This window comes from Diuraphis noxia, unplaced genomic scaffold (genome assembly GCF_037042655.1).
Source record: "Diuraphis noxia isolate RWA-SAM2 unplaced genomic scaffold, SU_Dnox_SAM2 contig0005, whole genome shotgun sequence".
In the NCBI taxonomy this organism is placed as follows: Eukaryota; Metazoa; Arthropoda; class Insecta; order Hemiptera; family Aphididae; genus Diuraphis; species Diuraphis noxia.
In genome coordinates this window covers 40,706,528-40,733,551 of record NW_028301715.1, presented here as the reverse complement: position 1 = coordinate 40,733,551, position 27,024 = coordinate 40,706,528, and the positions used below count along the sequence as shown (strand labels likewise).

The 27,024-nt window shown below is 28.4% G+C and overlaps 2 protein-coding genes across 3 annotated transcripts; one reads left to right on the top strand and one right to left on the bottom strand.

The window, feature by feature from the left end:
* Positions 1 to 1,119: 1,119 nt before the first annotated feature.
* Positions 1,120 to 5,526, top strand: Calr (calreticulin). The gene is made up of 5 exons (XM_015524006.2): positions 1,120 to 1,420; positions 1,510 to 1,818; positions 3,974 to 4,434; positions 4,543 to 4,737; positions 4,803 to 5,526. Exons 1-5 carry the CDS (start codon positions 1,321 to 1,323, stop codon positions 4,962 to 4,964), a joined length of 1,227 nt encoding a protein of 408 aa, XP_015379492.2. The 5' UTR covers positions 1,120 to 1,320; the 3' UTR covers positions 4,965 to 5,526.
* A 4,385-nt stretch (positions 5,527 to 9,911) lies between these two features.
* On the bottom strand, positions 9,912 to 26,987 carry PH4alphaEFB (prolyl 4-hydroxylase subunit alpha-1). 2 transcript variants are annotated; one of them, XM_015524022.2, is made up of 11 exons: positions 26,721 to 26,987; positions 22,892 to 22,948; positions 12,303 to 12,480; positions 12,055 to 12,206; positions 11,742 to 11,912; positions 11,480 to 11,644; positions 10,956 to 11,353; positions 10,662 to 10,886; positions 10,507 to 10,572; positions 10,272 to 10,437; positions 9,912 to 10,204 (listed from the first exon to the last, which is right to left on the bottom strand). In XM_015524022.2, exons 3-11 carry the CDS (start codon positions 12,476 to 12,478, stop codon positions 10,116 to 10,118), a joined length of 1,608 nt encoding a protein of 535 aa, XP_015379508.2. In that variant the 5' UTR covers positions 12,479 to 12,480; positions 22,892 to 22,948; positions 26,721 to 26,987; the 3' UTR covers positions 9,912 to 10,115. The 2 variants fall into 2 exon arrangements, with proteins under 2 accessions (XP_015379508.2, XP_015379507.2); XM_015524021.2 differs by lacking the exon at positions 22,892 to 22,948 and having other exon boundaries at positions 26,721 to 26,856.
* Positions 26,988 to 27,024: the final 37 nt, after the last annotated feature.

The window sequence follows — 27,024 nt, the reverse complement described above, 5'->3', positions numbered from 1 at the left end:
GCTTATTTTTCATAATAATTATATGCAGGATGATTTAATATGAGTATAATTTTATACTTGCAGGAAAGCCGTAGCCATTCCCATAAGGTTCACCAATGTCTACATAATATCTATTACAAGTCATTATATATATACCTATAGATAACTGCAGTACGCAATGATGGGGTATCCTGTGGTGAGGATTAGGGGGCTGTAATCTCTCAGTAAATTGTTAAATAATAACAACATTTTCATTAATATATCAATTTCAGATAAAATTTGTCAAATATTTTTTTTAATCCCCCCCCCCCCCAAAAAAAAAGGTAATGCTCGTTCTTTTTGGTAGCATATAGATGAATACCCTAGTTATACCTATACTATTATATGAATACTCAATAATTGACCTCCAGATGCATGACTGCATTACGTAAATGCGTTGTACAAGTTTAACGTGGGGGATGTCGTATCTTGCACACAACAAATAGTTTTTATTTATTTTATTGTATTTAAATTTGCTTATTAGTTATTATAATAGTGTTATTACTGATATAGATAATGTTTGAGCTATTACATATTCACATCATCACATCAGTTGTAAATACTAAACATTTAAATTCGACAATATAAAAAGTTGAAATAAAAACAAAACGTTTTAAGTACCCGTAATATATACTATCTATATAGACATATAATATATTAAATTATGTAGGTGTTCATAATAGTACATAATGAATATATAAATTATTTATGTAAATGTATAGAGGTAAAAAGAGATTAAAACCGAATACCTCTATAAAGAAGGATAGTACACGGATAATTTATTAGTAATTGACTATACCTGAATGCGTGGCGTATAAATAAATTAAGGGTGAACCCTAGAATGAATGGTTTTATGCGTTATTTTAAATACAATGCGTTTAAATTTTGGCGGCACTTATCGTCGGCCATGACGTCGTAGTCATCGTCGTCGACGGTCGTGGTAGTTGTGTCGTTTATATTTTTTAGGTTATTTGCGGCGTCGGCGGTCGACCGTCACGGCGTGTTGTGCGCCGGTTGGCTGAACGACCGGGCCAATCGCCGGTGTCCATCTGTCTTGACTTCAAATATTTGATGTGCGATATCCCGGTTGCCCGCCGTCGTCGTCACCACTCACTAGTGCCCGCGTATACATTACATTTTGATCTACGAACGTACGTGAACGCGCGAGCGTAGCTGGCGATCTCGTCAATTTTTTTCTTTGGCAGTCGACGTCGCATCAAGTCCCGACATTGTCGGCAGAAGATTTGCGCTCGTTAAGTATATATATATTTTAATTAATATATATTATAATATCCGTTCAACATGAGAGCACCGACGAAGTTGTCACTTTGCGCACTGTTCTGCCTGGCTACCGCCCTAGCCGTCAGCGCGGAAATCTACTTCGAAGAGAACTTCCCCGACGGTATGTACCTATTACTGTTGTTTATTGCCAACGTTTGACTAGTCCGCCGCGAACAATTGTGTTAATTTTCTGTTGTCATCATCCCACAGATTCGTTTGAGACCAAATGGACATACTCGGAACATCCCGGAAAAGAGTTCGGAAAGTTTGTTCACAGCTCGGGCGCTTTCTACAATGATGTCGAGGCTGACAAGGGTATACAGACATCGCAGGACGCTCGGTTCTATGCCTTGTCCAAGAAATTCCCGCCCTTCAGTAATGAAGGCAAAGACCTCGTCATCCAGTATACAGTCAAACACGAACAGAATATTGATTGTGGAGGTGGATACGTAAAGCTTTTCAACTGTGATTTGGAACCAAAGAAAATGCATGGTGAAACGCCGTATGAAATTATGTTTGGTAAATATGTTTTTTTAGTTGTATTAGGTATCAACAGCAAAGTTCTAAACTAATAGGTATGTCCATACGTATGTGACATTTGAATATTAACAATAACTAAAAAAATGTACCTTAAAACATTTAAATACAAGCTATATTAATAGTAATAAATTTTATTTACACTCTGATAAAAATGATACTGAAATGATTAAATATAATAATGAGATATGTAAGTTTATTAAAATTGTCAACATTTATATTTTACAAGATTAATTATATTTGAATTTGAGCCATATGAGTTTACTAGATAGCATATTCTTTTATACTCCTTGAAACTATGTGTATAGTAGGTACTTGCTACTATTTATATTTAAATTAAAAATATATGTTAATTAGCTTATGTTTATTAGATACTAATCAGTCATTATTTATTTATATCAACATTGTATGACTATATTAGTGGTTAATTAGTTTCTGTATTCTTATATGATAGTGATAAAAATTGGAGAAAGTCTCCTGTATCATAATGAAAGTAATATTTGAAATATAAATAATAATGGCAGTGTATAATTGATTGAAATAGAGATTACATTACAAATAGATAATTTTGTTCCAATATTAGTGAAGGCTAGAAATAATGTCGTATTTGATCTACTTAAATAAGCGACATGTGTATGTTAAATAAAACAAAAAACTGCTATTATTTTTTAATTTGTAGATATTGTTGTTAAATAATTTGTTTTTTAAACAAACTGTCAACAATACCTTTTTTTGTTTCCTCTACTACCTAATGAGTAAATATAATTTTTTTATACACTGCTTGTTATTTAATTGATTTCTGTTAATTAATAAATGTATTTACCCATCATATTTACTATATACAATGATTCTATTTGAAATGTTTTTTACTAATTACTTGATTTTAGAAAATTAACGTTATTGATTTTAACATTTTATCATAAATTTAACCACATATTTATTTTTATTTTTTATTAAAATAGGAAAATAAATAATGGAGTTGAGGTAAGATAAAATGTAACCTAACCTATTCCCTACTAATAATTATTTGATTTTAGTTGATTTTACTACAATGGTTTTTTTTAGGTAATAGAAAACCTCTGTAATGACATTTCAGAGACTAGTCATATAATTGTTTTGATAGGTAGGTAGTAAGGATATTAATATAGGTATATATATATATATATATATCAATACATTTCTATTGATTGAAAAATTTTGATTTTATCAACCTACATTTTATTTTATTTTGTCATTAGGTATACTCCATTAATTCTGCATGATATAAATTTAGTTATGAGTTATTAGGTATAATATGAATAATTTTCTTTAGCAACAATTATTGTTCATGTCTTCTACACATTTAACTGATTTAACATCACTTCAAATTGGAGTAAATATTGATAATTTAAATACAGTTAAGTTTACATTTAAATGACATTTTAATAGGTTAGAGTACTTAACACTTTGAAATTCATTATAAGCAGTTATGCCTCGTAATCTTAAAACTTATGAACCTTTATTGGTTTTTAAAATGATTCATAGTTATGTTCAAGTATTCTGCATAATAATTAATAAGCATTGTATTGCTATTTAATTTTTTGAATATTTTTAAATACATATTAATGTGTTTCTGAAAGGTTACACATAATACATTTTCTTAAAACAATCTTAATTAAAGTTGTGAATATCACTAAAATAATTTGAATACTTCATATTCCCATAATAATTTCTCAAGATAATTAGTATTATCTGTTTGTTGAAATACTATACTCATTAAGGTACTTTTAAGTATTGAGTAATATTACTTTTATATGAGTACCTACTTATTTCTAGCTAAAAACGAATTGACAATTAAAGATATACATTTATAGTAATGAATAAAACTAATAGTATAGTGTTTAACTAATCTCTTAGTTTTATTAGCACTTAATGTATGATAAGCATCAGTTTTCAATTGTTAAATAGTTTTTTCTATTAAGATGTTATATCCACGAATAAAAATTGTTATTTAAAAGTATACTTTTACCTATAATATGTTTTGAAGTTCTCATCAATTTCTTTTTAAATTATTATTTAAATATATAATTTATTATGTTTGTTTTTAATTTGACTCCATAGTTTTCCTTTTTTAAATAAAAGTTTTGTTTATTTCTAGGACCTGATATTTGTGGACCCGGCACAAAGAAGGTGCATGTTATCTTCAGCTACAATGGAAAAAACTTATTGATCAATAAAGACATTCGTTGTCGTGATGATGTTTACACTCATGTTTACACACTTATTGTAAAGCCTGATAACACTTATGAGGTATTAATTGACAACGAGAAAGTAGAATCTGGTGAATTAGAAGCTGATTGGGACTTTTTGCCACCCAAAAAAATCAAAGATCCTGAAGCTAAGAAACCTGAAGATTGGGATGAGAAGCCTACAATTGATGATCCTAATGATGAGAAACCAGAAGATTGGGACAAGCCAGAACACATTCCTGACCCAGCTGCTACTAAACCAGAAGATTGGGATGATGAAATGGATGGTGAATGGGAACCAGCTATGATTGATAATCCAGATTTTAAGGGTGAATGGAAACCAAAACAAATCGATAATCCAAACTACAAGGTACGAATAAAAAATATTCTATTCTATTCAATTTTTTTTTAGTTAAATATTCCTTAAAAAAATTTGAATTGATTTAACCACATCATAAAATGTTCATGTTTTTTAAAGGGAGTGTGGGTACATCCAGAAATTGACAATCCAGAATATAAACAAGATGATAAGCTATATTCAAGAAAAGAAATTTGTGCTATTGGTTTTGACTTATGGCAAGTTAAATCTGGTACTATTTTCAACAATGTTTTGATCACAGACGATATTGAACTAGCTAAAGAAAAGGCAGATGCCATCTGGAAATCAAGATATGTAAGTAAAATCTAAATTTTAAATGTTGAATGTACCTAATTTTAAATCTATGTTAAATCATTTAGGAGGGCGAGAAGAAGATGAAGGAAGCAATAGATGAAGAAGAAAGGAAGAAAGAAGAACAAGAAGCAAAGAAGTCTGATGATGCTGCCCAACCTGATGAGGAAGATGAAGAAGAAGACGAAGACCTTGCATCCAAATCTGAAGAAGCCCACGATGAATTGTAAAAAAAAGACTGTGTGTATAATGTCATTGTTTAAGTTGATATATGATTATTATTTTACTGTATTATTTATTTTAAATTTTATCCGACCAGTGTAGGCCTGCCACATATTGTTTTTCATTGAGCACTCTCATTCACACCTATATTTTTTTTTAACATAGTGTGCGATTAATGTTAATTTATGTTTCTAACCCTCTTATATCTATCCTCTAAGGAACCCGTTGTTAATTTGCAATAATTCAAATCATGTGAAGAACTTAAAATAATTATGGCCACTTTTAGACTTTTAATATTAATGTCCATATACTTATATTTGTTAATTGTTTACATTTGTAATTAACTCCTTAGGTAAATTCCTCCTACTTAAAACATTTTTTCCTTAAGGTCAAATATGTTTAAATTATCTTCTTATTCTATATATTTATTTGTCAACAATATTGAGTATTTATGGCTTGTACATTTGTAGTACTACAGTAACAGAAAAAAACTACACTACTTAAGGTTTATACTATTTTATAAAAAAAATTTGTGTATAAAATAAAAATTAAATAGGATAAAAAATAAAATTTTAAGATTGTCTTTATTTGTTTTCCTTTTAATATAATTAATCCCTTACAAATGGAGTGTGTACATAATATTTTGTATGGATGCAATGAAATTATATAATTTAATTGTGTATAATATGCGTGTTTTTTATTTTAATTGATATGTCCATATTATTTGACTGCATGATGTGCATGTACTGAAAATAATATGTTTACTAATTTTCATTGTGAATAATGTTTTATTAGTTTTATAGACTTTATATAGTTTGTCATATCAAGTTTTATTTAAAAATTTTATAATAAGAATATTTCCATCTATAATATTATATTCTGTAAAATCTCAGAATAAATATTTGTAAGATTAAAATAAAAATATATTTCTTAGAGGTATAATTTAATATTTTACAGCAGTATGATAGTTTTTATTCGGTCGTAGATAAGTTTATTGGGAAAGCAGCAGATACATTACAGTTACGTCAACCATATTACTACAAACAAATTTCGTGCAGATTTAAAATAGTTGTTTTATATGTCTGCAGGTAGCAAAGTGAAAAAATGTAGCCTCGTGCTATTGTCCCTGACCTTGTTCGGAAATGGTGTAAGCATGAAGTGTTGTCTAATTAATTGACTTTAGTCAGCTTGCTATTGGATCAGCACAGCGAAGATCAATAGAATCAAAAGAAGACCGTGCTTTGTTTCAATTTTTATCTGTTAATGAGAAACCACAAAGCTAGCACGTTAATCTTTGCTGGTCCTATACACAGTCCGCTTAAAAGAACGCCACACACTCATGTGTTGTCTCCACTTACAAACACGTAACATAGCAAACTGACGCTCGGAAGTTTACGTTTTACTCCGTTAGCTTAAAAATTAGAGTGAATTGACCTATTGTAAAAATTAAAGGCAAGATCATTATCTGTGTTTTTTTTTTTTTAAGTACTGCGATGTTTCAATTTTTAAGTGAGTTATGCGCCTCTAATAAATTGTAAAATAAAAATGCTCATAACTCCCTTAAAAACTGAAGTATCGTAAAAATACATCCAACAAAACACAGATAATGTTCTTACCATCAAGTTTCATAATAGATCTATTCACTCTAATTTTTAAGGTAACGGAAAAAAACGTAAACTGCTTAAATATGCTATGTTTTACGTTTGTAAGATGGAGACAACACATGCTGGTGTGGGTCCTCTTAAGAGACAACAGTAAGTCTTACGTATGCTATATTTAAATATCACTGGACGTGGCATTCATTGGAACTTATTTTCACATGTTAATGACGATTATTAGGTGAATTTCACATTAAGTATTGAAATTGTTGAGTCCCAAAAACTTGATTTTTCTTGAATCTTGAAATGTTCAAGTCTTTTCTGAGGAACACAACTAGAAAAACAATACGTACATTTTATTTTTATTCCTCTTACGATTAGGATTATCAAACCTAACTTATGTAGATTATCAAAATATGGAACATTAAAACTTGTCTCATAATTATTTATTACCTTTGTTTTGGTCATCCGTCAGTGTTTACTGGTTGAATTGTGGGAGGACGCAGGAGGACTGAGTTACTCTTCATTTTTCTTCAAATTATAGCGTACCCATTTATTATATTCATCAAGGAATAGGGTTACTACGAAATTAATTTGCTTAATTATTCAACTTCATTTAGAGTTCACCTTTATTTATTTATTTCAATTCAACCACTGTCTGCCGTATAGTGTACAAAATTATGTGATTACGTGTTATAACACACAGCAAGACAAATAAATGCGATATGATGATCAAGTCTATTAAACCAGTTAATAATAATAATAGTATGTTTATTTTGAGCAATGAGCATAACAAAAATGGAAAATACAAAATGTATCTCTCCACAATATGGTACCTACCTACTCCTACCGAGTAATGTACTACTAATGTAGCTCTATTGCCTATACGTTACGCCGTTATACGACAATTTTGTTCAATTAATTTTAATATTTGAGCAGACCTGAATACCTGCGAATCTGTACATTTTATTAATTGGCTACCTCTTGCTTAATGAAATAATTAAATAAGTATCTATTCATATTTAATTATTTTATAAGTAATGAAAACTCTGTGATAAAATAACACACACTGGTAACCAAACTGTATTACAATGTACAATATGGCATATCGTTTTATTAAAATGTAGAAGTTAAAATTAAAAATTAATTTTAAAATTCAAGTTAATCGACTGTTTTTTTCGCTCATATAAATTAGCTGCTGAAATGTAGAAATGCGTTCATTACAAAATGTAAATAATTTTATAAATATTCAAACTTCCTGTTAAATAAACGTTACGAATTCCCCTCAGTATTCAATTTCTAAATAGTAAATATAGGTACAATTTAAAAAATATCATATGTTCATATAACTTATACCTAACCTTCTTAATTTTCAACCAAGAGTCAACGCGAATATTTTTCAAATTTTTAAGGTGTTTATTATCAGGTCCTGGCAAGGTGGGTGCCTGCCAGGGGTGCAAAATTTGATATATAATTAAATTTGAAAATCTAGGGAGGGGGCGCAAATTTTTATTTTGCCAGGAGCGCCGCTATTGATCGGCCCAGCCCTGCTTATTATGACTATCGTATTGACTATATTGCAGAAAACCATGGCCGGCTTAAGATACGAATCGACGTGTGCGACGGCACAGCCGCACAGGGGCGCAAAAATCAAGGGAGGGGTTGCGGTTGCCAATTTATGTGTTTAAAAAGAGGGCGAAAAGCGCCGAAATAATACCCGCACTAGGCACTGAAAAAGCTAGAGCCGATCCTGTTGAAAACGAGCGTGTCGATTAACTATTAAAAACACATTCTAAACATATAATTTCATATACGTACATGAATCTATTTTATTTCGATATTCGATTTTATTTATATCTTGGTTACTATCTTTGTGGCATCATTTTTCAGGTATTTATTTGAATATAGTTCATAATTGTGTGTCTAACGGATGATATAAATCCATGAAGTCTATATGATCCACGACTTTCAATAAAGTTGGTGAAAATATTTTGTGATAACTCAAAAACAATATTAAAAAAAAAAATAGCATCAAATATTTGCTATAATATCGTCCTCTTCAGATTGGTCATCGAGGATTTTAAAGAAAATCATTAGTATACAAATAATTCACCGCGATGGATATACCAAAAGATATGAAAAATATCTTTGAAAAAAAATTTAAAAGACAGTAACGATGGAATCTAAACAATAAATACTGAACAATTGTATCGTATATCAGGTAAAAGATTAACTGTGGATAATGACGATAATGTAAAAAAAAACATCAGCAGAAAAATTGTCTTCCCTTAATTAAATTGCTCACAGTGTACATTAAAAATTAATACATATCTTATGTTATGTTATCACCAGGGTCATCGAGAAAAGTAGATTTCATTTTATTGACAGTGGATAGAAATGTGAATACTGCTATTAGAATACTTATGCAATAATTTTAAATAAATAATAATATTGTGGGGAAAATTGAATTAAAAGATTCAATGATTGATCCCATTAATATGTAATCTATGAATTGTTTAAACTCCATATCTCGGTATATGGTATGTCCAATGATGTGATTAATTTCATCTTTTTTTTTATTTTATACATATAATTTATATAATTTTCATTTATAGCTATCTTAATAGTTATCTATTCATAAATAAGTCTATTTAGAAAGTGAATAAACTTTTATGCTTTTATTTTTGTCCAAAAATCATCGATAACAATCAAACCAACAAGGGTCTACCCTTAAAAAATACCACGGAAAATAGGGTATGTGGAATTGTTGCTTATAACCAGAGTTAATTAACCAAATTATTTAAAAAAATAAGTTAATTTTTGTTACCACTTTTTTAAATCAAAAACAATCAGGGAAAATAAAGACATAGTAAAAGGTTTTCCAGAAGTCATGGAAAATATTTTGCTTATTTGTTTTTGCAATTGAAATATTTAAGGGGGAAATGAACAAAAATTAGTATTTAATTGTCGTCAATTTTGTTCACTTTTTTTTAAAGAACCTCAATAATTGTTTCTATTTACCCTTCAGTTGGTAAAATAAAATTATACCAAAAAACCATAAATGTTTCTATCGACTCAAACCTAGGAGACTAGAAACAGAGCACTTTAAAAATATAAATATAAAATAATTTTTTAAACATACTAAGAGTTCTTGGATGAGACCAATATTTTGATATACATAATTATATATGATGTCATGTAAGACGATTATATATTACAGTTACTTGTAACTTTTCACCTTTACATGCATAATAGTTACTTACTCAATAATAAGGCACAATCAAATACTTTAACATCTATTGTACAGCAGATTGGTTACCTACTTTACCCCTTTTTTGGAAGTGAAAATAAGATTAATGAATAATTTATAAAAATATTTATTTGGACTACTTAAAAATATTATAAGATCAATTATAGTTACAAAAGAAACATTTATCACAATATTGTAAAAAGTATTGTGTATACTAAACAGTACAAAAGTAAAATATTGATCGTTGTTAAAGAAGATGATAAATTATTTAAAAAAATAACTTATATAAAAGATGTCAAATATTTTCAAAATTATCTACTAGTTGTCTCTTGTATATTCTCTTTCGGATCACATGGTCTTCTAAACTCTTGTCCCACTTCATGTAACCATTTATTACACACTAGAAAGTGAACAATATTATATAAATATCAATACGAAATGTATCAAAGTGGTTGTAATAAAAATACCCCATTTTGATCCTTGAAGCACAGGACACGCAGCGTGCCTAGTTCTAAGATCCCCATTTCCGCTTGGATATAAGTTAAACCATACAGCAGCTGTTCCTTTTACAGGTTGTAGTGCTACGCCCAACCAAGGAAATACAGTAGCGCCTCCTTGAGCTACATCACTCATCTGCATGATTAAATAGCAGTAAAAATAACATTCACATAATTACATAATGATGTATTAATAATTCCTTACGTAAAATAAAACAGTGGCAATTCTATTTCCGGTTCCTAATGACTTGAATGCATTGGTTTCTTCTGACTAAATAATTAAAAAGTATAATGTAATTTATAAATAAAAACGCATATTATCATTATAAATAAACAATTAATAACAATTACTGTACATACTCTAGCGAAATCATAATGTGGATCATAATGCCCACCTACTCCGTAGTTAACAACTTGAAGTTCCTCGGCTGTTTCCGCCGTGAGACCTGTCATCGCTTCAACTCTTTTGGCAACATTTGCTACCACAACATCTTCGTGTTCTTTTAACCAAGCCGATTTGCTTATCCGGTAATCGGCAAATTCCAATTCACCAGTTTTATAGTTTTGAACAGTAGCTCTTTTGAGCTATATATATATATATTATAAATTTAAATTAATACTTTTAATTTTAATTTTAAAATAAAGAAAACTCACTCGAGGCTGAGCCATGCGCTTGATAACTTCTATTTCGTTGTCATACAGGACATCACGATAAAGAATTATTCGCGGACTTAAAAAAGCTTCTTCTTCTTTGAGTGGAGCTATTAATAAAAGAGGATTTCTGTTGTTGTCTGTGTAACGGCATCGAAGTTTTGAACTAATTTGGATTGACATTAAGTTTTCATTTCTACATAGCATGTGATATCGCTCTCGTTCTTCGGGGTCCAACGAAGTAGAAGCTACTTTTGCCGCGGCTTGTTCACTTTTTTCGATTTCAGTCGTTCCATTTTTCAACGCAGCTTCGTAATATGCTAGATTGCCCAAGGCGCGTTCGTGATTTGGTAGTATTGATAACAATTCAATAGTTAAATCTATTGCCTTTTTTAAATTTCCTGCAATACATAGAACAATCTGAATACAATTTGAAAACAAACTGAATATATAGAACACATTTTAATTCTATATACATTTGTATAATTTATATAATATTTATGACGATAAAATATGTTGTTATTTACCTTGCATAAAAGTGGAATACGCAAGATACTCCAAGATTTCCCAACGAACTGTCACATTTGATCTCTCTTGTTCGTGTCTGTTCAAGGCTTCGTTCATCCATAGTTCCGTGTGATAAAAATCATAGCCATTGTACGACTGGCGGCCGAGTTCAAAACAGTCACCGGCTAGAAAAAATGTAAAAAAAAATATCGTTTATGAATGTTTTTCAAATACGCACATGGGTAGATTTTGTTTGGTAAATTGAACAGAGATCTCGTTTACCCGATAGTTGAGTACTGTATTGAATGCCGTTCAGCTCTCCCCGGGCAACCGACGCCGTGTCGAGTTTATACGTGTCTTGTAATCTAATAAGCGCAGTTGCGGCACCGGTTAAATCTTCGTCCGTAGGGAACTTGAGGAATTCACGGTATTGAGTCAGATTTTTCATAGCAGCTAAAAGTGTGGGTACAGTTTAAAAATTGACATGTTTATACATTCTTAATGTTCGGACAGTACTACTGCAGGTATTATACATATAAAGGTAGGTACTTTGTAATGATATTTTTTACACACAACAATATATTTATGAGCTTACTTTCATAGTACGGATCTTGCATTAATTTTTCTGTTTTATGCCAGTCACTGGTTAATCGTTTGACCAATAAATAATCATTGATTGGATTCGAAAGATAATTAGTAACGTCTCTGGCTGCGATTGAATGTTCTCTTTCGTAATCCACGGCATGTCTGGGAACATGAGATAATTGAAATAATTATATTTAAAATTTGTTTTTACTTTCGAGTGTTTAGCTATGGACTTGATTATGGGATAATTTTCAATACTTTTTTAAAACTGCTATTCTATGTTCTTGGTCAGAAATGTACTGGTGCAGAGTTTTTAAAAGAACTGATTCGGTTTCTAACAACTCTTCGAGTTCGGAGAGCGCTGTGTATACTTCGCCTTGTAGAGGTGTACATAGAGCCAGACATAATGGCAAAGCCACCCATATAGGGGGCATTCCTAAAAAAAACATATATATATATATTTAACAACGGTATAATAATACATCGAAAAAACCAATTCCAGAATCGATACATAAAGTCAAGAAATTACGCTGTAATTGGCATAAGTCATAATACGTATGTGTGTATAGTCCATAATAAATAGGAAAACCGAACCTAATATAAACGAGGATACATAAGGGTGTCCACCAAGCTTAAAATATAAATTACAACTTAATGTTTGTAAACATTATATAAATAATAAATTAAACCAGTTAGCAATTTAACACGTATCTACCTACATTTTTAAAAACCTAAAATATATTAAGTATTAGAAGTTTTGATAATTTTATCAATTATGTAGAGGTAGACATTATGAAGGTTGGTAAAAACTAAAATTGTAGGTATTTTCATTATTTGTTCAAATCTAGAATTAAAGCCATCACTCAGCGCGGATCCAAAAAAATTTAACAGGGGGTGCTAAAAAAAAAATTGTTACACCTTACTATTTATTTAAATATTATCATTTTCTATTTGATTTATTAGGGCTAACTTTTTTTTATAATAATTGTTATCGGTGCTTTCCGCTGTCGACGCGTGTCGTTACATACTAGTATAGTTTGAAAACAATTAACAATAGTTATTATTGTCGTATGTGACGGCGATAAAAAAAGCACAGATATTATTATTATTATTTTTGAAAAATAACAAACTATATAATTTATAATATAAATTTATTTTGTTGGTGGCTAGATGACTGGGGGTGCCCGAGCACCCATAGCCCCCCCACCCTGAATCCACGCTTAAAAAGTGACTTTTAAAAAATACTACACTCACTTTGTCATGATTGTATATTTGTGAATAGTATACAATATTTTATATGAATATATATTATATATATTACACCTACATAATACTAAATTATAAAACTACATTTTGAACAGTAAAGAGTACCTAAACTGTCTTTTTTGTTGAAGACATTTTATCAAATCGCATTATGTTTAAATAATTAAATATAAACTTTAAATTTTCAGTTTTTTATTACCAATTTTCGCAATTTAAACAATTATATGTAGTATGACAAATATTGTATAACATTATGCCATTATAGTATTTTAGTGAATATAGTAACATAACTGACAAGTTGTCAGTGACAACTGACTATCACATATTCGCATACCTATTATATTAATATTATAATATTTAAAATAATGATCATTCGTCATTATATTTAAAGGTATCAACTGACTAGGTGTATTATCGTGTCAAAAAAATGTATAATGTCTATTAAAATTATGAAATTAATCAGTAATTTATTGGTTACCTATAAATTCACGGTTATAATGTGATATAAAAAATAGTAGTAGGTAGTAGACTACTTTAAATCATACTTATAGGGTACTTTATAAATCGTGTTATAGTATGCTTTAATTATAGGAACCATTTAAATGTCCGGAAACCAGTGAATCGGCCAGTTAATTTCACCGTCACAGTCATCAATTTTTATTTCTATTGTTAATTGGATAAAAAAAATTAAAAAAATAACATATTATACAATTAATAAGAGGGGCAATGGCCAAAAGGATGTAGCTTTACTTCCTAGTTCCTATAGATAAAACACATGTGTATACTGAATAGAGAGTGAGAGATTAACGTTTTACATAACATCAGTATTTTGTATTAAAAACTAACATCATTATAGATGGACGCTTAAAAATATATTATAATAATATAATATACTCCCAACGATAAGAAAAAAAAACATATATATCTAATGCCTTATTTTTGATATAAACTTATCTCATGAACATTTATTACACACGCACACTCATTATATATATAATAGGTAAATATTATAAGCATCCTATATGATTTTATTAACAAAAATAATCAATATTTCTATAGATACTATCATCAATTATTATTTAGTTATTTTACTTTCTATAGTTTTATAGCCTATGTAAAACAGTTACATAGTACTTATAAATATTAAATACATATAGATATTAAACTATGTATTATTATGTATATTGTATACAGTATACAGTATATAGACAATTACAATAGTTACAACTTACAACATGCAGTCATATATTTTAATAATGGACTCCACGTCTTAATTGAAGGACTATCAAAAAAAAAAAAAATAGTACAGATGTAAAAATAATTTATATACATTTAAATATTAATATAAAAATTATTATTATTTATTCTTAAACGTGTATAACCTTACATTTTCTAAGCTACTGTCTTTACTCAATATGATATACAATGCAATAGGTACCTATAGTTTATTTTAATTCAGACAAAATGAGCTCCAATCTTCAAAGAACAGATATAAAGAAAATTAGATTTAATTAAGTATAATAGCAACTCCAAACAAGTAATTAAAATCTTGCTGTGTAATGGCAACGTTATTGAATAAAAAATTAAGAGCGACTGTATACATATATACCTAGTGAAGCTTACCTGAATTATTGATGTACTTATATATAAATAAAAAAGTACAAGTTCATAAACAATAATTTTATAACATACATTATACTAACTATATAATATTAATAAAGGTAAATGTGTAATTTCTCTGTATTTTCACAGCCTCTGGTCATATTTGAGATCCGTTAGTATTGGTTAACTACAGGTATACTATGACTAACCATGAAAAACGAAAATATTAATATTTTCAATAAGTGTTCCGATTGTTAACAACATTTGAATTAAATATGCACTATTTAAATCTGGTATATTTTGTATAATTTTTTTTTTCAAAATAAAATATTATCGTGAAATAATAACTTTATAATAATAATAAAAACCGTTATTGCTTGTTCACGAACCACGAGGGACAATAATATCACGATGATAACTTGTTAGCGTACGCCGTACCACATTGTTCTTAACCTAACTTCATGCAATACCTGGATGACCTTACATTGCGATCGTGACATCTTGTGCCTGCGGCTATAATAGAGGTGATGTTTTCACTTTTAACACGTTAGTAACCCATTACTTATGTTAGTCACCGAATAAATCCAGTAAAATTATTATTAAGAAAGATGATTATACATATAAAAATATTCTCTCTTGAAAAATATCAATGTTCGAGTCAAAACGAAAATAATAAATACGAATACGAGGCATCTATAATCCTATACTGTATTTATATTAAAACTGCGAGATTAAATTAAACATAATTCATATTCAATAACTTGTTTAGAGAGTTATTGTCCTTAGCATATTGACTAATATATTTAACTGATATTTTAGTTTTATTGAATTTAATAAGAAATATCAAAAGTCGATAAGTCAATCAAAATTATTTTCTATTAAAAATATAGTGACACTAGTTTTATAACCATTTTTTTATTACATATATTTAGTACGTACATAAAGGACAAACAGACAGGCAGGCAGAAATTATTTTATATATATTATATTGATAAATGGATTTCTATCTGTTTGTTTGTCCTTTATGCATTCCTAACTGACTGGACCAACTGCGACGAAATTTGGTACAGTTATATTAGACCCTATGATGGGTAGAAGATGGGCTAAGTTAAAAAGTAATAGACTCAACCCTGGGAGGTGTGTAGTCAAACAGACGTTTTGAGATTTACGATGAAAATTTTTGTTTATTTATAAATGCTTGCTATTAGTATATATGTGATGGTTGCTTATTATTATTATATGGTTCAATGGTTGCCTATATATTATTATATATTTCTTATTATTATTATAGTTTAAGAGGACGCTAGTACGCTACACCCACATGTGTTGTCTCCGTCAAAAGAGTTAATTGAAAAAGTTTTCCCGAATTTAACATAAAATTTCAGAAATCCGAAAACGTCAGTGGTTTAGTGCACGGGCTATATTGGCAACCAAAAACTATGATGTAAGTACAATCAATATCACTACTCTTAACGAAATTCCAGGCAACACGGCAACATACTAGTCAAACCGATACCGTATTACCGTAATGAATCAAGACGAAGTTGTCAAATATCCAAGTGAATTCTTAAATTCACTTGATTCAATTCAGGCATGCCACCGCACTTCCCACATGTTAATATCGTCTAAAGACAAACTATATACGGTCAATGTTTGTAACATTTTGCTTGTTAGTTTTTACTCATACAATTCTACATTAATATTCTTTGTTTATAAAAGACACCAATGTTCCCATGTTAGACAATTATGTATATCATTTTGAAGATTGGTTGCCAATGTGAAACTTATAACCGAATAATCGAAGAAGAATAAAGACGTAAACAGTGTAGGTCACAGCCTGCACAATAGAACTGTTATTAATCATGGCATCTATAGAGGCACCTTTTAATTTAATTTAATTTATTTTTTATTTTTTGTTTAAATATAAAAGTTTATAGGAGTAAGTAATAGATTCGATTGTATCCATATCTAAAACAGTGTAATTTTTATACTTTAACGCTTAATTAGAATCGTTTACTTAAGTCAGAAAGTTAGATCACAGCATATAGGTACGGCGATATGCAGTGCAAAGTTTATTATATATCCATATAAACATAAAAATATTATTTTAATATTTATTTAATTTGAATAGTGATAGATTTTTGTATATTGATTAAAAAACGTAAAAAGTGTGAACAATATTATATAGATAAATATAAATAAAATAATTTTTTTTAAAGTTCACAAGAGTTTATAAAAATAAAAGTACCTAATTGTTCATACCCGTGGTATAAATCTGGACTTGAAAGTAATTTATACCTATATATTATAAGTACCTATTTGGATATATAAATATAATATGGTATATAATGTAATATTACATATTATGATTTGTGTGTGTTTATACCTTTAAAATTTAAATTTAACTATAGGTTCTTATATTTTTCAATATAATGCATATGATTAACATTTCAATAATTAAAATGTTTAAAAAACAGTTAAATAGTATTGTAATTAAAACGATAAGATAAAATTGCTACTTTTACACCTTATACATAACACACATAAAAACTTATTATCTATTATTCTCTGATATTCTATGCCCATATTTTATATTAAGTAACAACTAACAAGTAATGATGGACTACATGAACATACGCATTCAATCTACAATTCAATCAACCATAATGAGGATCCACACATTTGAGGACCAATGATTTTAGAAAATTTAATATTTATACATGCCGAAGAATCCGTCAGCTAAAGGTCCCACCCATTCCAATTAACATATTATACAGTATTGTTCTGGCCAATTGCCACTGGGTAAAAAAATAATCGTCGACAGTTGACGAAATGTATGGACCGTTTGTTAATACCACCACATTGTGTGTGTGTATGTATTTTTTTTGAAACCTATATTCTTTATCTATATGACATATTGTCATTCATACAAATCGTTTTAAAAAATTTTATGTTGTACACGTTTTATAAAGTTTATAAAAAACCCAGTAAAATCAGTAATGTATAAAAATTTTCATTTGTGTGTTGTGTATTTGAGGTACCTATGTCTTTTTATTAGCTAGTCTATAAATTTAAAATATCTGGATGAAATGCTTGAATTTATAAGAAAGGCAAAATGTAAAAATATTAATGTAAATAATATATTTTACCTCATTTTTAAAAATAAATCATTATATTTTATTTTATTTTTTTATCCGTGTATGAGTGGGTAAAGCAGTAATCGGAAGAGGATGTCAGTGTCATCATGTCACCCGCGTCCCGCACACTATATTTGTTTTGTTTCTCTGATCCACGCACCATATAGACAATTTGCGTTCAGCAGAACCAATTTATATTATTAACTGTAGTATAAGAGTGTATCAGCTTAACATTATCAAGTTTGAGGTAAAGAACAATATCTGTAGTGCTTGTAAGGTGGCATTTTACGATATTCAATTTTTGGGGAATCCATATGAACATTTTTAAATCTTATAATTTACATACATATAATTTTTACGCAAATTATTTGTAACTAAAAACATCGAAAAATATTCAACGTACACACAAATTAACTTTTATTACATATTTACATATTAAGTTGAACTGCAATATAGGTGAATTCATTCGATTTAAGTGACTTGAACATTAAAGCTATAAAAACATAAACCTGGTTCTGTTGTACGTAAATTTACTACCTACAATATTATGTAGCTCGTAGGTCAGAGAGAAAACAGATAGTGCGCTGACCTACAGGAATCTTTTTAACTTTTAATTATTTTAAAAACATTATTTTGTAGCTTAGTTTTTACATACATTTATTTTTAAGAAAGTGTAGGTTCCAGGTACATTATTTATTACATCTAGCATATTATGTTTTTTTCTTCTAAATCTAATATTGATTACATTAAAATTTATCAACATTAGCAGTTAATAGTTATGCTAATACAACTTGCGCGTACAGGTTATCCTATTATAAGCATATCACAATATCACATTCATAGTATTAAGTAATTCTGGATTGGCATTTATAAAATATACACAAGTTGACCATGAAAAAAAACATCATCATGTGCGAGTTATACTGCAAGGAAAAACCGGTATGTCATATAATAAACTGGAATGTTGAATGTGTACTTTTTATTCGTGAGTAGGTATATACTATATAGTGAGCTCATAAACCGCTGGGGGATGAAGACATGTGACTTCATCCCTCAGAAAATTAAATGTATCTAAATTAATTGACTGAAGACACGATTATGATATTGTTATTAATAAGCATAGAACGCCACTTATTAAAAAATAATAGTAATATATACTAGGCAAAAAATATTATCATCACAGACAAACACCTAATTTATTGTTAAATTGAAATACGATATAGTATAAGCAAAATACAATACAATAATTTGTGTAATTGTTTGATCCCTGAAGTATTTTAGATATTATTCATTCAAACGTTCTTAAGTATATCTAGTGTACAGGTGTGCATATCTAAAATATATTATATTATTATCACAATACATTTTCAAAAACGAAATTCGTCATAATATATTATTACATCCACAATTCAAGCATCATCTTAAGTGGTGCACATTATATTATAATAAAGGATAAAGATAGATATCTATCTGTTTGTATTCATATTTTTAGAGTATCGAGACATATGTAATATTATAATATGACGTGTGTATAGTATATTACAATAATATAATATCATTGTATACCTACTGTTACAGGAGAAAGTATAATATATTGTACTATTAGAATATACAATCTACTACCTATATACATATAATATATCCTATATGTTGTTAATAATAATATGCAGTTACTCATCCGAAGTCAACATTTTTCGTATTTACTATTCGGCATAATGTATATATACATTCAAAAGTGTGCAAAACAATACAGAAGCCTTGTCCCACATATTATACTACAAAAGACATATACGAGATATAGAGCCAGATGAAAGTAATTCCTCTAAATAGCACGGCAATAATTAAACGGTAATTATTATACTCTTAGGAGGTACATTAACATTAAGGTGTAATATTAGTGTGATTATGAACCGTAGTAAAAAATCGTCTGACGTGCATTCAAAATTATGGATTAGTAACGATCGAATCGAATTAATTAAATTCCTATTGGCCACCATTAAATTAATTGATTATAAAAGGCTTGTAATCAATCTTAAATACTATATTTAATAAAATATAGTTTTCAAATTGTAATGTAAATCGTATAGTAAGCTACTAAGCTCATATTAATTTTACGTGTCATAGGATAAAATGTTTAAATACTTTTACACGAATACAAAAAAGATTCTAAAAATAAACCTGAAACAATATATTTTTTGGTACCTATCATGTAACTAAGCTTTTACGGAAACGTGATGTGCATACGTCCTCTAACCATCTCGCGCGACGTGAAATTCGCGACACACGATAACCGTGTAGCAACAATGAATGCCTTTCTATCATTATAATAAAAAACCTATCGTTTTTCAGGATATTTTCTTGGATTATCTAAGATACGATGATCACGATTTTTTTGAAAATTTTTAATGTCTACTTTTCCTGGTGTGCAATTTGACCTATCGTTCAGCACGTTTATTAAATTTCCAGTATACCTACCTTCAATCTTTTTTAATCAATACGTTATAATTATAAATTTAAAAACAATATTTTAATGCTACACCAACATCACTACCGAAAAATATTTTGTTTCATAATTTTTATTTTTCAAATCTACCTCAGGATACCCTACTACTTACTAGAACCCAATGAAAACACCTCAACCTCAGATTCTAACCTAGACTCATAAGCTAATCAAAATTTAAAAATATTGTAGTAAATGTAAATACTGTTGTAAACAATTACATTATCAATTACAATTATAATTATAATTATTATAAATTGTAAAATATTATAAAAATACTTGGTGTATTGACACAATTAAATTAATATTAATTTTCATTTTAATTTTTGTTTTAGTCATTTTGAAATGATGAAATTGCACGACATTGTTAAATTAAGTGGTTTCCTCTAAATTCCGTGAGAACAAAATACGGTATTTGTCGAAATACCGTATTTTTTACGATTGACAGAAAACAGCTAAATAATATAGCGATACAATACTAATAAAGTAATAACTAATGTAATATGTACCTACACTATTATTAATTAAAAATGTAAGTTATTTTAAAATTCTGCATTTTAAAAATTTGAAATCGTATTAATCGTAATATTATAGTTTGTAAATGATTACCAATACGTATTATTTTAAACTTGTTGAAATGTTATGTTAATATAAGAAATAATACAACCACTAATCATGGTGTGACAAATTTTAAATTTGATGATAATGTTTAAAACCGTTACAAGTTGGTTACTGCAGAGCCGCATTTAACGGGGGGCAAGGAGGGGCAACTGCCCAGGGGCGGCAAATTTTATGGTGTTTGATAGGGCGGAAAATTTTTAAGGATCAACATAAAATAAAAAATTAAGGGTAGCATATTTTAATTTGCCGCGGGGCGGCAACATAGCTTAACGCGGTACTGGGTTACTGTAATAAATGAAATTAAAATTGAATCCAATGATATGATATCAATGTATACGAAAAACGATTCTGAGCGGAGACGGTTTATCTGTCTAGGATATATTATAGATTATTAAAAATTTTCAAATCTTAGATCTAAAAAGAAACATTTTTATGAATTTCTAGCTTAAAATAATTTGCGAACTTTTGTGATTTTTACGTAGGTATGTCGTCAAAATTCAAAATTTGAATGCTTGTATGCAAAAAAATTATATTTCTTTTATTTTTCAACTGTTATTGTAAAAATATGTTAAGGAGCCTTGTATTACATTTTCAAATTTTACTATAGCCAACAACTAAATTTTTATCGATATTAATTTAAAGAAACCTAATAATGATCGAAAATTGCATATGCCTATAAATAGTTCAACTTAAGTCGAAATTTTTTTGAAAATTGCATGGTGGATAGAATATACTTTTATATACACATTCTGTGAAAATTTCATGTATCTATGGTCATTTGTTTTAAAGTTACATCAAAAACCAGAATCGATTTTGTCGAAAACTGATTGTGTGTAAAATTTCCGTTTTCCCCTTAATTTTTAGTTTGTTTATCCCGGTTATTTAGAAAAATATTGAGAATTTTTACTCTTGACGGATATCAAAGTACCAACTAGATTCACTCTCTGATCAAACGAGGTACTGAAGTCGAAAATCTAAGCACTTTTACTGCCCCAAAACGTGATCACACACACACACACACACACACAAAAAAAAACACACACATCATGGTAAAATCAATACATTCCTCGCTCCGCTCAGAATTTAAAATGAAAATACGTTCTTCATTTAAATTATTTTTATTTATGATTTAGCAATATTTTAGATTTTGAGATGAGCTGATTATGCAGGAGCCAATATGTTTTGTATTTTATTTTTCATTTGCTATTTATTCAAATTATATTAGTTTGTTTATTACAGTGAATCTTTTGAGTTTTACATTGCATGTCGGTCCATTTGAATTATAAGATGGATAGAGGAGATAAATGATGCGACAAATGAGTATTATTGTATACATTGGGTGCGTATTTACGGTTCGCCGGTAGGTACTTATTTAAGTATTTAATTTTGTATTGTAAAGCCCTAATCATATTTTATCCTAACTCGGAGATCATACGAGTATATGACATAATAAATATATGCAGTTTGTATTTAATTGTATACACTATACAATACACATACATATAAATTCTAAATAAACTGTAGAAATAGAAAACTATATAAAGGTAAATTGTTATATGATAATTAATAATACATTTACATATCTAATAATCTTTCAATTAAAAATATTAACACGTGTTTAATTAGAAATATTCAAAACAATTAGGGTAAATAAAGATAAATTCCATTGATTTTTCCGAGAGGATAATTTTCAACAGACTATAAAATTATAAAAGTATAAATACCTGAGCAAGCTAGTAATAAAGTTGTAGCCTTGTAGGTACCATCTTTATATAACACAGCTATAAAAAATAAATTTAAAATATAGTTTATAGACTAGAGTTACATTATTAAACTAGATTTCAACATTTAAATTCTAATTTAAGCTAAACCGCATATATCCAATGTTTAAATTTGTCTACGAACATATAGGGAGGGGAGTGTAGTTCTCGCAATAACATTGAACCATGTCGCATCGTAATACAAAGTTACAATAATATATTTAAACTATTTGGAATTGGAGGCAGGGCTTAATATTACATGCTAGCGACATATTATTTGTTACTAGGTACCTATTATACAAATGTATATTATATATTTTAATATTTATATTATATCCCATATACGTGCAACTGGTGCAACACACTATGCCGTTTTGGACCCATCACCCATCATCGTATATAACTTTGACGAGAAACTGTTACATTCAGGAATTGTAATACACGTATTGAATTTTTATAGGTATCAGGTTTGATTATTGATTAAACGATATATCTTGCATTATAATCTCGATTATAATGCAAGCACTCAAAGAAGTGTTATATTTTATATTTGAAAATAATGTATTATATAAATTTATTTAATAAAACTTTTATAAGAATATAGGCTATAGGAGAAAGGGTTTAGCTTTCATCTACAACTTATTCTAATAGCCTGTTTTCTCTATAATTCACCTTCACACACTCCACATGACCACATATATACTAATTTTGTTTATATATGAATAAATCAGTCCAATATTTCTTAATTCTGTGACTATACCTATAAGTAAGTACTGACAATGGTAATCGGTCAAAAAGGCTGATTTGAAAAATCATATCAAAAGTTTTAATTTTACGATTTATTGATTTACTATCTGACAAAAAGTTTTGATACCTACATTATTTTTGAGTAATAATAAGCTAAAAATGAAAATAATAAAGGTGGAAAGCAAGCAACTGCTCTGTTAAACAATAATAATTTGAAAAATCACAAAAGTACTTCGTCATTTAGAAGGTCAATAATTGCATACAAAAAATTATTCTGAGCGGAAAAGGTCTATCAGTCTATATTAGTAAGTATATTTTTAAGATAGGTATACTATAATAGTAATTTATTTTTGAACTATTTTCATATAATAATATAATAGATTGAATTAATTTTTACTGACAACATTGCTTTTAAAAGTAACATTTTGACAGTATACAATATAATAATATAAGTTACTAACTTCAACTATATTCACGAATAAGATTTTTAAATTGTAATAACATAATTAAAATAATAAATTTAAAAAATTATTTTTGTCCAAATTTTAACTTATAATATAAATACAAATATATATATTACGTATGTATATTGTATATATATATTGGTTACAGTAAAATTAGTATAAACTATATACTTATAAGGAACTTGTATATTATTAAATTTTAAAATTGTTAATTGTTAAGAAGACTTTTTCACCAGCATTTATAAAAAAAAATCGAAGAATTAAAACATCTATATTTATAACTCAGATAGTCAGATATTACTATTTCAAAATGTTGCCATTTATAGAAAATGCAAAAAAATTTAGTTACACCAATAAAAACAAAATCAATTTTGTCGAAAACCAGTTCAACGCAAAATTTCACGGTTTTCTCCGATTATTTTGAAAAATACCAAGAATTTTGTTCAACTAGATCCAATTTTCTACCAGATATCACCTCTAAAGTTAAAAATCGATACATGCTTTCTACTTTATATTTTGAAGATATTAATTATATAATTATCATTAATTAAAACATACGTCATTGTAATATCAACATCAATCACTCCGATCAGAATTTGAAATACAATGGAAATCCACAAGTAACCAACAAGGAAAAAACATAAATTAAAAAATCTAGATATGAAATAAAGTAATAATAAGATGACAACAGAATTTTTTTAAATAGTACACCTGCTATAAACCATTGTTTGAAAAAGTAACTTATTGTGAATATATTTTAGATTCTGAGTGTTGCGATAAATGCATTGATTTTACAATGATGGCCGATGGGTGATGTTTTTACTTTTTTTTGAGCGTCGTGCGTGTAACCTTTTGAGACCCTGTAATAATGCATTGATTCAGCAGCGTTTTTTTCTGGAAGGAAAGTGAATCAAGTTGGTACTTGATAGGTTAAAAGTAAAAAATTCTCAATTTTAAAAGCGTCAGGAAAAAAACAAAAAATTAGGAAAAACTCAATTTTTTTCACGCAAACTGGTTTTCGTGAAAAAAAAAACTATTTTGTTATTTAAAGTAACTATAAATAATAATAGTAGAGCTATTTATAGGCATAAAAACTTCCAGTACTTATTATTAGTTTTTTTCAATATTGTCGGTACAAAAATTTTGCTTGGAAAAAAAGCTTGATATTATATAATACAATGTTCCTCACAATTATTATTAGTGGAACTTCAAAAAATAATTGAGCGAAATTCACAATTTTTTATGAGGTCGCAAAGTTAAAATTTTGAGAAAATTCACCAAATCAGAAAAAAATTAAAACCTGAATTATCATAAATAATTTATGCCGTAACAAATAGTCTAAACAATATATAAGTACAATTATTTTTTACAAATATTTTACGATAAAATTCGGACGAAATTACAAATCAAAACTAGGAAAAGGGTTTTAGTTGTTTTATTGTGATTTACAAATAATATTCGTAGGTACCACGGTTATCTAGATAACTAGATAATTAGACTTTTACATTTTCCAAAGCATTTTTTTTTCTTACTGGCATGCATTTATTTAACCTTCTATATAGTAGTATTAATATCTAATAGTAAAATAAATTACTTTAGTCTCAATAATATTATGAAAATGAAATTATATAAATTTTAATTATTTTTTAAAATTTAAATTTTGAGAGTTGAATATTACATTTTGTATTTTCGGACTTTTCTGTCCGACTAGAAAAAATTATCCGGACTTATTTCTAATCAAAATGTTCGTTCTGGATTCATAAATTTAACTGAAATTGTAAAGAATTGAAAACATATATAAAAAAAATAAATTAAGGCATAACATTTTAAAAATATTTAGCTAAACACAATTTTTTTTAAATCAAAAAATGTTAACCTCAACATTTGTCGCACAAATTACTTCAATTTTTCTTATACCAATACTTAGTTCAAAATATAATAACAAAATAAGTGACAAGTGAGTATAGTTATCATTTTTTAAAAATGTGAAATATTATTTAAAAAATAATATTAAAAAGTATACCTACAATATTGTTTGACTAAACATTTTAATATTTATAATTGGAATATTAGTCTTACCTATGGGCTATGAGTCACTGAAAATATATTCTGACAACGTACAAGTAGGTTAGTTGTATGACTATGTATATTTTTATCTTTAATTGTAATAAATAATTTTTTTTTTAAACATTAGTTTACATTAGGTACCTATCATCTCCCACGCAACATTTTTTTTTCGATAATCCAAAGTTGTTTACATCATTAATATTAATAATAACGCTTATAACAGTGCTTTAATATACGTAGGTACTTATTTTAAGGAATTAGGCTCTATGATATCCCGAAGCAAAGATAAGTGAAGGACATATTTTCATCAGTCACTGAACTTTCGCAAAGATCATAATATTATGCTCGGGGGTAATCGACCATCCCAACAAGCGTCTTAACCCGCGGGTTCCATAATTGTAATATAAGGCACTCACCTAAACAGAGACTAAATTTTGTTAGGATTTTTGTTTAGTCGGTCTCGTTTTCCGAGGATAGCCATCATCTCAAGTGATAATTTGTTTAGACATACTTACCGCAAAGACGTGATGTCGAACTTTCGGACAACGAAAATGTGCCGGAATGTGTCTCGTGACAGCGGAGCGGATGAGCGTGTGCCGGACGCGATCCAGAACTAAACTGACTGGCGGTATGCTGGACCCTGGAGTCTGTGGTCACTGGACGGATGTCGAAGGAGGAGAAAAACCTAATCGGAAACGATAGACTTCGACGGGGATAAATAACACAGCGGACCGTAATTGTAATCACCGCAAGGCTGTGACAACCACTGATCAATTTTACGCATTTACGCCCGATTTACGGTCGTTAGTGGTTATCGCC